Raw genomic sequence first — 17,125 nt, forward strand, 5'->3', positions numbered from 1 at the left:
AATAATACAAATAAATATGAAAGATAATAAAATGAGTAATCTTCTGTGAAGAGTAGAGTTGGGCAGATTGATTCGTGTTACTCCGATCCTTCGGCCAGGTCAGTAGTGTCTGGCCACTGGACAGAAGGCTCGCGAATCTCTAATGTTCCAGGATCCCCGGCATGGCTTTTGGTTAGCTAGGGATCACGTAATGTCATCTGTGCATCACACTGTAATGATCGCACTCAATCTGCCATCTCAAGTAAAGGGGTTATCCACCTAAAGTCGCAGTAGCCACGTAAGAAGCTGTCACCAATGAAAGAACATGAGTTTAGTCCCCATAGCAAAGAAGCTTCAAACAATTATAATACAATGATTAAACCAATAGGAATTTTCTGCTCCTGCAAATTTGTGACTTAATGTTTGCAACCATCAAGGTAGTATATCAGAACAAGACTATAAAGAGGTTTTCCAATTTTTATAATTGGTGAGGGACCAACTTTTGAGACACCTACTAATCCAACTGTGCTGGGAACAGCAGCTGTCCCTCTACACCGTCACTGCACTCCCTTTTTTGGTGGAGCAGACCCCACTGCCATTAGTTTTTGAAATGGAAACAAAATTTCAACTGTAAAGATAAGTAGTTAAGGAAATGGAGTAAAGAAAATGTACTTATTTGAAGAGTCCTACTGAACAGAGTAGGGTTGCTGGATATCGAAAAGAGATGTGGCCTTAAGTTGAGAAAGATACTGATTTCGATGAGCTACGTTCACTTCCAGTTTCTCGTATATTTTTTACCAATCATAATTGGAATTATTTATTGCCAGTAGTGTGACTATGTACCACTAATATACAATCTCTGAATACATTGCCATTTTAGGTTGATTAGGGACTTTACATATGCTTGTTACATATTAATTAACCATTTTAATTATACATCTTAAACTTGTACGTGGCGTAATACCATGGCTATGAAATTGTCAAAGCCATTTTCCTTTTTTAAAGGGAATCTGTCACCTATTTTTTGGCAAATTAGATGTGGCCACTGCCATCAGGGGCTTATCTACAGCATTCTATAAAGAATAAGCCCCCGATGTAACCTGAAAGATAAGAAAAACAAGTTAGATTATACTCACCGGGGGGCGATCTGGTTAGGGTCCGATGGGTGTCACGGTCTGGATCCGGCACCTCCCATCTTCTAGCGATGACATCCTCTTCTTTGCTTCCCATCACGGCTCTGGCGCAGGTGTAGTGCTCTGCCCTGTTGAGGGTAAAGCAGAGTACTGCAGTGCGCAGGCGCCGGACCTCTCTGACCTTTCCCGGCGCCTGCGCTCTGCAGTATTCTGCTCTGCCCTCAACAGGGCAGAGCAGTACATCAGCACCGGAGCCACAACGAGAAGCAAAGAAGAGGACGTCATCGCTAGAAGATGTGAGGTGCCGGACCTGGACCACGACACCCATCGGACCTAGACCGGACCGCCCCCCCAGTGAGTATAACCTAACTCGATTTTCTCATCTTTCAGGTTACATCAGGGGCTTATCTACAGCATTACAGAATGCTGTAGATACAGTGCCTTGCAAAAGTATTCGGCCCCCTGGAGCTTTTCAATCTTTCCCACATATCATGCTTCAAACATAAAGATGCCAAATGTAAATTTTTGGTGAAGAATCAACAAGTGAAAAACAATTGTGAAGTTGATCGAAATTTATTGGTTATTTTAAATTTTTGTGAAAATTAAAATACTGAAAAGTGGGGCGTGCAATATTATTCTGCCCCTTTACTTTCAGTGCAGCAAATTCACTCCAAAAGTACATTGTGGATCTCTGAATGATCCAATGTTGTCCTAAATGGCCAATGATGATAAATATAATCCACCTGTGTGTAGTCAAGTCTCCATATAAATGCACATGCTCTGTGATAGTCTCAGGGTTCTGTTTGAAGCACAGAGCGCATCATGAAGACCAAGGAACACAACAGGCAGGTCCGTGATACTGTTGTGGAGAAGTTTAAAGCCGGATTTGGATACAAAATGATTTCCAAAACTTTAAACATCCCAAGGAGCAATGTGCAATCGATCATATTGAAATGGAAGGAGTATCATACCACTGCAAGTCTACCAAGACCCAGCCGTCCCTCTAAACTTTCATCTCAAACAAGGAGAAGACTGATCAGAGATGCAGCCAAGAGGCCCATGATCACTCTGGATGAACTGCAGAGATCTACAGCTGAGGTGGGACTGTCTGTCCATAGGACAACAATTAGTCGGGCACTGCACAAATCTGGCCTTTAAGGAAGAGTGGCAAAAAGAAAGCCATTTCTCAAAAATATCCATAAAAAGTGTTTAAAGTTTGCAACAAGTCACCTGGGAGACACACCAAACATGTGGAAGAAGGTGCTCTGGTCAGATCAAACTAAAATCGAACTTTTTGGCAACAATGCCAAACGACATGTTTGGCGTAAAGGCAAAACAGCTCATCACCCTGAACACACCATCCCCACTGTCAAACATGGTGGTCGCAGCATCATGGTTTGGGGCTGCTTTTCTTCAGTCGGGACAGGGAAGATGGTTAAAATTGAAGGGAAGATGGATGGAGCCAAATACAGGACCATTCTTGAAGAAAACCTGTTGGAGTCTGCAAAAGACCTGAGACTGGTACGGAGATTTGTCTTCCAACAAGACAATGATCCCAAACATAAAGCAAAATCTACATTGGAATGCTTCACAAATAAACATATCTAGGTGTTAGAATGGCCAAGTCAAAGTCCAGACCTGAATCCAATCGAGAATCTGTGGAAAGAGCTGAAAACTGCTGTTCACAAACGATCTCCTCAAACCTCACTGGGCTCGAGCTGTTTGCCAAGGAAGAATGGGCAAGAATTTCAGTATCTCGATGTACAAAACTGATAGAGACATACCCCAAGTGACTTGCAGCTGTAATTGCAGCAAAAGGTGGCGCAACAAAGTATTAAGTTAAAGGGACCGAATAATATTGCACGCCCCACTTTTCAGTTTTTGAATTTCCACAAAAATTTAAAATAACCAATAAATTTCGTTCAACTTCACAATTGTGTTCCACTTGTTGTGGCTTCTTCACCACAAATTTACATTTGGTATCTTTATGTTTGAAGCATGTTATGTGGGAAAAGGTTGAAAAGTTCCAAGGGGCCGAATACTTTCGCAAGGCACTGTAAGCCCCTGATGGCAGTGGCCGCATCTTATATGCGAAAAAATAGGTGATAGATTCCCTTTAAGGGAATCTGTCAGTAGGAGCAACCTTCCTAACCTGTCTATATAGGCATGTAGGTTATAAAAATTTGAATGAAATTAGATTTTGATATCTCCGTCTTAGTCTAGAGAAATCCATGTTTTTCTTAATATGTAAATGAGCTGCTAAGATCTATGGGCCGGACACAGATCTCTCTATAAATCTTCCTCCTGAACTTATTTTAAATGGAATGGGGCTTTACAAGTGTGAGACATGTAATGACTGACAGTCTTCATCTACATGTCTCACACTGGTAATGCCCTCTTTCATATAAAATAAGCATTGGAGGCAGATTCTCATGAAGATCTTTGTCCGGCCCATAGATCTCAACTGTTCATTTACATATGAAGAAAAATGTCAATTTCTCTGGAATGAGACATCGGATCTCAGACATCAATGTATCAATTTATTCAGCTTTCTATCATCTGCATGCTCATATAGAAGGCTTAGAAGGGCTCTTCCTAGTGACAGATTCTCTTTAATTATATTATCTACACCTGCAAGTTTGAATATACAACAGCTGAATAGATATAAATTATAAATTTACCAATAGTTGTTGAAAAGAGATTAAAAATTGAATTTTTTAATGTCCTAAAATAGACCAGAATGTCTCATGGAGCCAATACAGATACCTAGAAAGGTTAACACTTTTTTTCTGTGATATAAGGAGCTGATCTTTGCAGAATGCACACTTAATACTTTGGCTTAGTGACAATGCTATGCAAGATACGTCTCGGTATCTGTGCACTTAACAGCAGAGCTGAATAAAAGCCATGTCCTTTCTCTTCAAATACTGTATAATTTAATGTGAAACTACATCCCCAAGAAAGCAATTAGTCACTCACATCCTATTCCAGCTCTTTTAAGAGTTGATTTAACATCGTTGTGACTGTTGGCACAGCAGCCGATCCATACACAGCTTTTTTACAGGTTAAATAGATCTGTCCTCAGGAGATGTATGGCAATTCTCTTCTTTGGCATTCTTAAAGTCCCCTAAAATAAGCTGATGGAAAAGCCTCAATATTAAATAGTAAAACTGTAAAATAGACACAATGCAGAGTGGAATAGAACCCAAACCATAAGGTCATATAACAAATACAGAAATCGGTGCAAAAATCAACAAAGATTTGGTATTCATAAGTAACCGTGACTTAAAAGTAACATGTTACTATGAAAATCCAGGCCATTCTGTAGACACCATGCTATAGAGCAGGGGGAGCCAAGTAGTTTAACATGAAAAGATGTAATATTACTTGTGTTTTAATCATTTAAACCTCTGCTCTTTCTGGGATTTTTTTCCAGTGGGTGGCCCTATCAGTGACTGACAGCTTTCTTTGTAGAAGTGTCCATGCAGAGTCAGCTGGTAATCACTAATAGGACCGCTCACTTGACCAAAAATCCCAAAAAGAGCAGAACTTTAAATGATTAAACCACAGGTTCTACTGAATCTTTCCTCACAAAATTATATATCAATCTACTCTACTCCCCCTGCTCACTACCATTCTGCTTGCAGATTGGAATGCAAATTTCATGGTGACAGGTTCCATTTAAGGTGCCTACATTCATTAGAATTCATCAGGAACAGCTGACCATTAAATGTGCATGGGAGCCTCTGCCAACCCCAATAGTCTCAGAGGGAAAAAAGGATCAGGCATGTTGAATGTCAGAGCCTTATCCTTCTATAGCTTTTGCACATGAGCTACCATCACAGGTGTCTGGCAGCAACCTTCTCTACTTCTCCATCTATCATATTTATGCTTTCCGTATTGTTCGTTGAGTCATATTGCACTTCTGTGTTGTGAGTTCATTTTCCCCTTCACCGTCGATGTCTGATGAACTCCCTCTTCTGGTGAAGGAAGGTAGTGAGGCTGATTACCAAACACCTGTTCTGGTAGATGATGACTGGGTAACAGGAACTGCTGACTGGATATAAGGCAGCCGATGCCCTTCTGAGTCGCTGGTGATTTCTCTGCTGGATTCTTGGAGACCAGTCTGATTCCTGCTTCCCAAAGTTAAGTTTTTGCTCTGCTATTGAACTTATTAGTTTTGTTTTGTTTTCCTTTTTTTATGGAGTTCAGCCATCCCCGGTCGGGGGTGTGCTGACTTCCATTTTTGTCTCTGATCAGTTTGTCTCTTAGCTCTGTCTTCAGAATTTACCTGAGTGCTGATATAGTCATTTTGAAGTCCTAGCGACTTCAGGGCCTGTTTTTCCTATCAGACAGTTGGGACATTTTTTGGTAGGGTTTTTTGTGGATTGCAGACAGCAGCTTTTCTATCCTGTCCTTTTTTGTTAGCTTGGGCCCCATCATTTGCTCAACTTATCTTTCTATCTGTGTTATTGTTTTCATCTTGCTTCACCATCATTATATGTTGGGGGCTGCCTATTGCTTTGGGTTCTGCTCTGGGGCAGTTTAGATTTCCCCTTTCTTTCTTTAGGCCTATTTAGTTCTCCGGCTGTGATCGAGGGGTCTAGGGCATTGTAGGAACCCCCCACGGCTACTGTTAGTTGTTGTGGATAGGATCAGGGGTCTGCAATCCGATAGCTACCAACCTCTCTGGTTTTCTGGACTTAGCTTGTATTTTTGTTTTTTCCTCCTTCGGTGACTCATTCATAACAGAATCAACTCAGCACACCCCCGACCGGGGATGGCTGAACTCCAAAAAAAAGGAAAACAAAACTAATAAGTTCAATAGCAGAGCAAAAACTTATCTTTGGGAAGCAGGAATCAGACTGGTCTCCAAGAATCCAGCAGAGAAATCACCAGCGACTCAGAAGGGCGTCAGCTGCCTTATATCCAGTCAGCAGTTCCTGTTACCCAGTCATCATCTACCAGAACAGGTGTTTGGTAATCAGCCTCACTACCTTCCTTCACCAGAAGAGGGAGTTCATCAGACATCGACGGTGAAGGGGAAAATGAACTCACAACACTTCTGTATATATTATTCCAGGTCATGAAACATCACAGTGGCATGGGCACTGTTGTATAATGATGATGATGATGATATATGTGTTGTCTTAAAGGTGATGGTTTGGGGAAATTATGGAAGAATGGAAAGAAAGCATTTTATGGGAGTTGCCAGAATACTTCTAGAAGAATTGGATTTATCAAGCATGGTTATTGGCTGGTACAAGTTATTCCCAACTTCATCAATGGTTGATCCATCTACAGGTCCCCTTCTTCGTCAAGCTTCACAACTTTCCCTGGAAAGCACTGTAGGACCATGTTGCGAGAGATCTTAATAGTAAAGAAAATGACTTCTTGACTTGTTTTTTTATAACCCACTACCAAGGCTTTGTTTGGATCTCTGACCTCAAACATCTTGCATGTTTGACCAATTTTTGGAAGCTGAAAGCAACCAAACAACCTGCTGAGAGGAGAAAGTGTGGTTTCCCTTCGTATAGGAAAGTAACCTAGGGTGACTATTCAAGGTCTACAATCGTACAGTTACCTCTATTCTCACGTTTGATGTCATGTATATTCCCGAATCTGAAAGTGAGAATTGTTAAAAGTTGCAGTATCTTTTATTCTAGAGAAAGGTATTTTCATAACTTTCTATCAAGACTTTTTAAACATTCCTAGAACAAAATGTGTTGTACCTGGAAGAAATGATTATCAAAATGTCAAGAAAGAACTGCAACTTTTCATTGGGGATAATATTTTATTTATTGTGTAACAGAAATATCTTTGTGATTTGAAAACTGTGCCAATCTACCAGGAAGTGTCTTTTACTGCTTGGCCAATGCAGTTGATAAATCATATCGGGAATGATATATATATATATATATATAATTGAATTAGAATAGATAAAGATGTAGGTAGTATACATATATACATATAATTTGATCAGGGAAGCACTTTTTCTCTTAAAGTGCTAAAAAACAATATCAATTTTAAGCCATTGTGTACCAGCATATAGTTAATTACATATTTTGTCATTTTCAAGCTCTTGAACATTTTCAGCATGATTTTAGCAGTATGAAAAAAAATTGTATTTTCAAAATTCATATATTTTGAACCATCTTCTGCCGTAGCTCGTAAACCCGAAAGAATACAAAATGAAATCATAACTTCAAGTTAATCAAGTTTCTTCTTAACGTTAAAGGCTAGCAAAAATTGAGAAGATATTCAAAAACTATATATTTTGAAGCAGGAAATTAGCAAATGTGATGGCAAACCAGATTTTTGGATACTAATGTCATTCCTCTGTACAATCATGGTAGCTTACACTACAATCCTGTGTTAAAGCCTCACATCCAAGAAGTAATTAGCTCTTAAGAGAAGGATCAAGTCTTGCATGACATCATTTGATACAGCAAAAAAAAAAAAAAGTAAAAAAAAGAAGCTTCCAAGCCTAACAAGCAAATAGAATTGTATAGAAAATTCTGAAAATTCTGTATTTTTTTTGGAATATGTGTTGCTGCTGATCCCAATAGCAAAATAATGAAGGTCAGTGTTCTTGATAGGAGATAATGCTATTATACGAGTGTACATATATTTCAGGCGAATGTCATTCTATTGATTACCTATTGTGTGTTTTAATATTTATGTCATGCATACTGAGCACTTTTTGCAATCAAATGCATAAATAACCATATAGGTTAGCATGTGGCAGTCCATAGAGTGGAGGCACTCGCCATATTGTTCCACTTTACTCCAAATACTTCTGTACAGTGCGTGTCAATATCTTCTATTTTTTTAATGTAATTATGCATAGCACATGCATTGATAATGAGTTTAAAAGAAACTGTGAATGCCGATCCATAGTCCATGAGTGAATCAATCTGTGCAAATTTACTTGTAGTTTGTCTGCCATTTGGAAACATTGTGGGGGTCAAGTTTAGTCTTGAGGTTCATACTTGAAAATGAAGGTGAATCAGTTTGCACTTTGTACCCGAGTTGGCGGTCGATTGTAGGATCTATTAGTTGGGTGGATTGATTTTCTCATTTTAGTTATTTTAAAGATATCATATTCAGAAATGTTATTTTTGTAATGTAAGTAGAATTTAAAAAAAATTATGTAGATTCAGAGGTTAGCAAAATAAATACAGAGCTTATACTTCTTTATATGTAGAAGCAATATACATGTTCAGATTTGGGTGTCAACAAGTGTATTATGAGTAGAGACGACTTTGAGTCAATTTTAGTTTATTATCATTAGAGTCAAAGCATCAAACGTTTTGCTAATGTCAATTCTTTTCGGTGCAAGATCAGACATTTTAGTAAAAATTCAGAAGTAGTCCAGATCTTCGGCTTTATTCTGTACTCTACCCGGGTAAACTTTCAATGTTAGCCACATCATTTTAGCAAAAATCATACTCAATACATGTTTGTTCCATGGCCGTAGACGAATTATCCTTCCTGTGGTATTTCTCCCTAAAATGTATAGGTAATCTAATTCAATAAGGACTAAACTCTGGAGTTATTATTTTAATTGACTTGATTTCTCAAAGCCATGTTCGTGTTTGCATGTAGTGAACTATTGCTATGTTGTTTCATAAAAAGAATGTTTATGTCAAATTTTTTTTAATGTAATATACAAAAATGTTGCGTGAAGATATGCTTTAAAAGCTAAAGGCGTAATCCCTTTAAAGGTCTGAAAGATTTTTTTTTTCAAGGTTTTCAATTAATAGCTACAGTAACAGATTGACGATAGACCAATACCTAGTGGCAGGAACAAAATGGGTGTTGTGTCCTTGTTGAGTGAAATTGATTACCTACCAAATAAGGCAAGTCAATTATCCACAGAGCTAGGCCTCTTTAATTTACTGAGTTTCTGTGTTAAGGACATCATCCATGCTATTCTCACTTATACAAAGAAAACCCGGAGTAAGATCACTAAAGTCTATACTGAAGCTGTGGTCCTATAATGAAAACCTAAAATTGGACTGTACTCTTAGTGTAGAGACCGAATGTAATGCAGTATAAGCTAAAACTATGATATAAAAGATGCTAAAATGTATTCATCATATAAGTTTCTTTTTACTTCCGTGAAACCCTTTTCAACATGACCATTGATGTTCCTTACATAGGAATGATAGTGGTCTCCATACCACTTTTTGTACTGCAAGCCAAATCTCCCCATGTCCTATTGGCAATTGCAGACTTAAAAGGGTATTCCCATCTCCAAGATCATATTCCAACATAGTATGAAGTCATTGTAATAATAATAATATTAGCAAATACTTCCAGTTAGAAATGTAGTATAGTTCTTCTGATTAGCAATGTTGCTTACTTCATGTGCAGGGCATTGCAGTAGCTTAGGTATCCATGGTTATGATAACTAACAACTAACTGTCACTATTTGATTGGCTGTAACCATAGATACCTAAGCTACTGCAATGCCCTGCACACATAGGATCTTGGAGATAGGAATGCCCCTTTAAATTTAAAACAAAAATGGAATATTGCAGTGGAAATCGCATGCCATATTTAAAAGATTGGGGACTAGAACCCGTGGTCATTGGAAGATAAGACACACTAATGTGTAAAATACTATTTACTTTATCTAATTGATACTGCAATTTTTAAAATGTTTTTGCTAAGATATAAATATGCCAAATCTAAAATATTATTTTTAATTGTGTAGTTTTGGTTTTTGACTATTGGAGGAACTCATATGAGAGACTAAATAAGAGGAATATGAATAAAAGTTTTATTGCCACAACAATCTGACAAAAGTGCTGGGGCAAAAATAGAGCATGAGAGGCAGATGTCGTAGGGGTAAGCTGGCTAAGAGGTTTGATACCAGCATTACAATAGTATCATTTTTTATACTTTCTTCTTTCTAAATCATAACTTTTTACAAGAATTTACCACTCCACCAGTGGTTCCCAAACTCCTGTCCTCGCGGACCCCAACAGGTCATGTTTTCAGGATTTCCATAGTGTTAAACATGTGAGAGAATTCCTGATGCCTTGATGATACTTCCATCAGCTGTGAAATACTAAGGAAATCCTGAAAACATGACTTGTTGGGGTCCGCAAGGACTGGAGTTTTAGAACCTCTGATTTATACCATAATTTACACTCAGCTATGACCCTTTATTAGGGTTATTTCATCTGGACAATGTTCATTCTGAATGCAGCTGCCCCAAAGATTACCTGATATGTTAAGTCTGAGTGGCGAAACCCCAATAATATCTCATGGCGCCTAAACAAATATATACATGTCATACTTGGCCACTTTGAGTCCCTCATAACAAAGGAAGCTTTTTCTAGTCTACATACAAGAGGGGAAATCTTAGTAGGGTAGCTCTTGACATTCACATACTTGTAGACGGTCTATTGAAGGGGTTATACCATTGAAATTACCCCTTGAAACAAGTGATTCATCCAATTCAATGGGCCCGATTCATTATTACATTCATATGAGTCCACTGGAAAAAAGTACAAGTTATATACTGAATCTTTTCTAACAATTCGAAATCCCATTTTGCTCATCTTCTCCTTCTCTAAACCATGCTGTCCACAAATCAAAGTGCAGGTGCAGCGTGACAAGTTGCACCTATTTTGAAGTCTATTTTTGACTTGTTCTTATGGGGTTTTTTTGTGGTCAGTTTTTTATTTACAGATTTCTAGAAAGTCTCAATTTTTTATGCAAATATACTCCAGTCCTTCCATTAAATTATTTTTGTGCACTAGCAATTTTGCACATTATATTTTAATGGATTGGCATTTTGCATTAAAGAGGCGATAAAAGACAAAGATAAGGAGCCTTTTTTTAATTTGGACAAAATTCATAAGTATGCATTTGCCATTTTGAAGAATTTTGCGCTAAACTGGAATCGTATCTTTGAAGGCAATAAAGAAACGTGCCAATAATGAATTGGCTTAATGTCATCACAAATTTTAAGTTGCCATATTTTTATTGTTGATAGCTGTTATGCTTTAAATAGTATGTTAAAAAGTATTTAGTTAGAGGTGTAGAGTGACATTTTTCAAATCCACACTTAAACCTGATGCAACAGTGATGTTGCATGTTGCCACTTATTGTGAACAGTATTATTGTGATTCAGAACAGTAATCAGTTGTAGTGTGGCATAGATCTATATACATTAATGACACCATATTGAATTTAAGATGATATTTTGTCACTAACTACTAGCCATGCTGGACCTTTATATGGCAGCAGATCATGCAGATGCCCCATAACAGATGGTTAGGATCCCCATTGCTGTCTTATGTTAATAACATTACTTTAAAGAGATTGTCCACTACTTTACAATTGATGACCTACCTTAGGATAGGTTATCAATGTATGATTGATGGGGGTGCGACACCCATCACCCTCCATGATCAGCTGCCCTGGTGCTGGTGGCTGTTGGAAGTGCTCAGTTATGGAGCTGCTCATTCTTCTGATGGCCAGTGCGACCGGTTGCTGCATATCTGTCCCCTATTCAAATCAATACGGTGTGGATGTGCAGTACCAAGTAGCTCTGTAACGAAGCAATTCCAGCAGCTACCTGCACTGATAACAGCTGATCACCGAAGGTGCCGCACCCCCACCGATCAGACATTGATCCTAAGGATACATCATCACTGTTACAGTATTGGACAACCTCTTTAAGATATGTAAAATGCTTGTGTGAATTTCCTTTTAAAATACAAAGTAAAAAATCTGTGGAATTTCAGATCTGGAGTGACGGGAGTTGGGCATTGCCAAGTCTTTTTTTGCATGAAAAATAATTTCTAATATTAGCTAGAATTACTTCTTCACATTTCCTCTTAATCTCCTACCTGCAAATACCATTGCATGTCCTATTACTTTAGAGGTAATCTTGTGGTACAATTTGCCTTATAAGTCCACTCGATGCCATTAAGAAGTCTTTACATTTCCGCTAGGTATTTTCCTTAGAACTTTTGTAAGCAGCAATAATGATACTTTCCTGATACAAAAAATACCCATTACCCAATGCATTCACAATTTAATGACTTTTTAGAATAAAGCAAGCGCATGGGTGAATATAAGGAAAGAAAGAAAAAACATTTTCTTCAACACATCCTACTCACACCCCCATAGCAGGCTAGAGCTAGTCCTTGCTGAGACTTGTAGTCTTGCAGCAATTGAAATGATGCAGGTTGTTTAGGCTGGCTCTAATGCCTTAATAAATATATATTTAAGCTTAGAATTAACAGTTTCTATTTGTTAGATACAATATTTTTGCATGACATGTATCAGCATTTAAACCTCTATTTTATTGCATATTAGATTTGAACTTCTCGATAACTTGCAGAGAGATAATTGTTGCATTAATTATTGTGATATTTTTCTATCTTTACATCTATGTGTTTAAAACATGCACATAAATAGGTCTTAGAAGAATAGAGTATATAGTAGAGTTATATATACAAAGGCCAATATTCACTACTATGACACTACAACACATAGTAGCTTAGTTTGTTTATAGCATTTTGGTGCTGATTGTACATGACTAATGTAATCCTTTTGGAGCATTTTAACCACCATGACTAAAGTCTTCATTTTAAAAGGAGCATAATGATGTCCTTTTAAAATAGAATGTGAATATGGAATTAGACATGTTAAACTATTGCATTTTAGATAGTTCTTAGATGTATGAAAGAATGGCTACAAAATGAAAATGCATGCGGTTCCTGTAATCCCATTTCCACTCTGCTTCCAGTAGTCGTTTTATTATTAAGATAGAAGAAGGTAATAATACTGGGAAGTGAACGTTGAAAAATTTTAAAAAGAGGCAAGTGAGGTATTGAGGTTTCTCTGGTTTGAGAATCCTTCTTCAGAGAGTGCATGTTTGCTGAGACCAACTGAAGGGGGTCCCACTTGTGGAAGCCTTTATGTAATTGACTGTTCACATAAAAGGGCCCAATCTTCCAAAACCTGAATATTTAATCCAGTTCTAGAAAATATCTCTTGAATAAAAGACACCCATGCCACCTCAATATGCCCTAGAACAAGTTAGGAAGGGATGTCTAACATGAACAACCACTTTAAAATGTATTTTGCCACCCACAAATATTAAATATCTGGGATCTGTGGTGGTCAAAAAGAGGTTGTCAGGCATGTAATTTGCATACTCTCCATTTTCAAGTCAAATTACCTAGAGCAGATGTCCCCAACCTTTCTGACCATGAGAGCCAAATTAATTTATGAAAGAGGGTCGCGAGTAGGGTTGAGTTAATTTGCTCAGGACCCTGCTTATTTGGCAAGCTATATAGCACTTACCGCAAAAGCTGCAGAGGGAACCCAGATACATGGAGCGCACCGGCTGATCAGCTGTCTGGCGCCGCAGCTGCATGTGTCTCGTCTGTGTCACAGTCATGACACATGCATGGAGAGCTTGTTGTGTTGGGCTACACAAAAAAGTCATCATCTAAAGATCTAAATTTAAACTCTGTTTGCTATACCTGGTGCTAATGAGCCACACATAATGGGCCTGAGAGCCACATGTAGATCTCAAGTAACAAGTTGGGGACCCCTGCTTTAGCGTAAATATTACCTATACAGGGGTCAATTATCAGAGCACTAGTTTTTCTGTTGAGAGTATTGATATATCTTTCCTATTGTTCCTGTCTACTTAAAAATCCTCCATACACATGGCCTTAGGGGTTGACGTATATGTTCCTTAGTTCTCTCTCTTATTGGGAAAACCTTTTTTATAAGGGATTCCGTGCAAATTCAGGGCCTTACCACATAAATTCAAACAATAACAAAACAGAATATTTGCTTAGATTGTCCCTTTAATTAAGCTATATTTGTGTCCTATAGGATAAAAACCATGTAACATAAGAATTAACATTGATGCTGAAAAAAAGTCTAATGATTATTAAAAAAAAGCACATAATGACTTATTGAGTAAGTAGAAAACAAAGATGTAGACGATGATGAAGCATGTTTGCTCCCCTTTTATTTTACAATATTTGATAATCTTCCATTGTTTATTGCTGATTGTTAATATTGTTCATATCCATATTGTCTTTTATTATTTTATCATGGTTAAAAATGATATGTAACCCATTTGGGATGAGTATTATATAGGCCTGAGCTTGTGGGGGCAATTGTAAATAAGAATTACAGCTGTATATTTGCTGGTAAATGACAGATCCCATTTGTTGCTATGTAATGTTTCTACAAAACCATTATTATTTGTTGGGACATATATTGGGGAGTTTTTCTTGTTAAAAGTCATGCTCAGATATTTTAACCCAGTCTTAATTGTTTCTTGGCTGGAACTCTCAAACACTTAATGGACATATATTAAAGGGAACCTGTCCCTTTAAGCTAGTCATGTGTTAATTGGAGCCATGCGGTCCAATGGGAGTATTTGGACCTTGCTTGGCACACCTTCTCTACCCACAATCCTCCATGTGCGACTGACGTCAATGACGTCTTCTACATTATCCACATAGTCAGCTAAGCTTTGTGACAGCACAGTAATGGTAAGGGCCTGTGTATGGCCAATTTGCTCTGCCTTTGCTGTGCTCTGCTCTGTCAAATACAGATGCATGGGCATTGATTGCGGGCAGAGAACATACACCGAAAATGGTCCATATACGTCCATCAGATTGCCCGGCCAGATTAGTTTATAATCCCGGAAAAGTTTAAAGCGTTATATCAGAGGAATGCAGGACAGCAGAACTGATGGGGGAGACATACAGCATAGTGTGGCCAGTTTTTAAAGTAAAAGCCTGGAGACAGGTTCCCTTTAAAAGGGCTTGCCACTGGATTAAAATGATTTACTCTGCTAGGTCTTGCAAAACATTGCAAATGATCAATTGGACTCATTTAAAAATATAGCTCCTGTATCTATATACTGCTGTTCAATGGCATACACAGAGAAGGGTGCATGAACAATATATGGGCCCTTTGCAGTCCAACAGCTTTTCATAATGCACAATTCCACCTGTTTTGGAGGTGCAAATAGGCCCCCTTACCTTTTGTGCCCCGGTGCAGCTGCAAAGGTTGTGCCAATGATATGTCCGCCCTTCTTGCTGTTACATAGTTATATTGTCCAGCCTGAACTTGAGCAATAATAAGAATAACTCTATCAACCATGTTTATGAAAATCCAGATGGTGCAACTGAGCTACTGAGCATGACCTCTAACAGAGCACACTTTAGGTGGACCTCCTAAGAAAGAATAAAAAGACTTCAGGGGCACGGTATATGTACAGGGTGGGCCATTTATATGGATACACCTAATGGGAATGGTTGGTGACCCAAATTGGCGCACTGAATTTGCAGGATGGGCAAAACAAAAATTGGAACAGGACCCTCAGGTTACACAGAACATTATGTTCAGTGATGAGGCAAACTTTTTTGGGTGAGCCATTTATATGGATGCACTTAAATAAAATGGGAATGGTGACAGTTTTCTTGCATAGGGTGTCTTGCATTGAAATCTGCTGCCATGACCCGGGTACTGTGTTCACCAGACATCAACACAATTTCTATCCGCTCCTCACGTGTTAACCTCTGCAACATCTCAATGGCTGTAAGCAAAGAGGAACTTGTAAATAACTCATGAAAGAATAAAGTTATGTTAAAACCAAGCACACCATTGTTTTTCTTGTGAAATTCTCAATAAGTTTGACGTGTCACATGACCCTTTTCCCATTGAAAATAAAGTTGGATCCAAAAAGGCAGACTTCAAAATGGCTGCCATGGTCACAACCATATAGAAAAGTTTTCCCCCTCCCATATACTAATGTGCCACAAACAGGAAGTTGATATCATCAACCATTCCCATTGTATTTAGGTGTATCCATATACAGTGGGGCAAAAAAGTATTTAGTCAGTCAGCAATAGTGCAAGTTCCACCACTTAAAAAGATGAGAGGCGTCTGTAATTTACATCATAGGTAGACCTCAACTATGGGAGACAAACTGAGAAAAAAAAATCCAGAAAATCACATTGTCTGTTTTTTTTTTCATTTTATTTGCATATTATGGTGGAAAATAAGTATTTGGTCAGAAACAAAATTTCATCTCAATACTTTGTGATATATCCTTTGTTGGCAATGACAGAGGTCAAACGTTTTCTGTAAGTCTTCACAAGGTTGCCACACACTGTTGTTGGTATGTTGGCCCATTCCTCCATGCAGATCTCCTCTAGAGCAGTGATGTTTTTGGCTTTTCGCTTGGCAACACGGACTTTCAACTCCCTCCAAAGGTTTTCTATAGGGTTGAGATCTGGAGACTGGCTAGGCCACTCCAGGACCTTGAAATGCTTCTTACGAAGCCACTCCTTCGTTGCCCTGGCAGTGTGCTTTGGATCATTGTCATGTTGAAAGACCCAGCCACGTTTCATATTCAATGCCCTTGCTGATGGAAGGAGGTTTGCACTCAAAATCTCACGATACATGGCCCCATTCATTCTTTCATGTACCCGGATCAGTCCTCCTGGCCCCTTTGCAGAGAAACAGCCCCAAAGCATGATGTTTCCACCACCATGCTTTACAGTAGGTATGGTGTTTGATAGATGCAACTCAGTATTCTTTTTCCTCCAAACACGACAAGTTGTGTTTCTACCAAACAGTTCCAGTTTGGTTTCATCAGACCATAGGACATTCTCCCAAAACTCCTCTGGATCATCCAAATGCTCTCTAGCAAACTTCAGACGGGCCCGGACATGTACAGGCTTAAGCAGTGGGACACGTCTGGCACTGCAGGATCTGAGTCCATGGTGGCGTAGTGTGTTACTTATGGTAGGCCTTGTTACATTGGTCCCAGCTCTCTGCAGTTCATTCACTAGGTCCCCCCACGTGGTTCTGGGATTTTTGCTCACCGTTCTTGTGATCATTCTGACCCCACGGGGTGGGATTTTGCGTGGAGCACCAGATCGAGGGAGATTATCAGTGGTCTTGTATGTCTTCCATTTTCTAATTATTGCTCCCACAGTTGA

General features: G+C 38.6%; 1 protein-coding gene across 2 annotated transcripts in view; it reads left to right on the top strand.

Annotated features, from left to right (window-relative positions):
* Window positions 1-7,599, top strand: part of RIMS4 (regulating synaptic membrane exocytosis 4) — a 308,912-nt gene extending 301,313 nt beyond the window's left edge. Inside the window, exon 7 of one of the 2 annotated variants that reach the window (XM_073572396.1) lies at window positions 6,269-7,599. In XM_073572396.1, the coding sequence (XP_073428497.1) occupies window positions 6,269-6,487 (219 nt within the window). In that variant the 3' untranslated portion in view covers window positions 6,488-7,599. The remainder of the gene's footprint in view (window positions 1-6,268) is intronic. The other variant, XM_073572397.1, reaches the window with a different exon arrangement.
* The last annotated feature ends 9,526 nt before the right edge of the window (window positions 7,600-17,125 follow it).

The sequence above is a fragment of the Dendrobates tinctorius genome, unplaced genomic scaffold (genome assembly GCF_039654945.1).
Source record: "Dendrobates tinctorius isolate UK_male_01 unplaced genomic scaffold, ASM3965494v1 ptg000032l, whole genome shotgun sequence".
Lineage (NCBI taxonomy): Eukaryota > Metazoa > Chordata > Amphibia > Anura > Dendrobatidae > Dendrobates > Dendrobates tinctorius.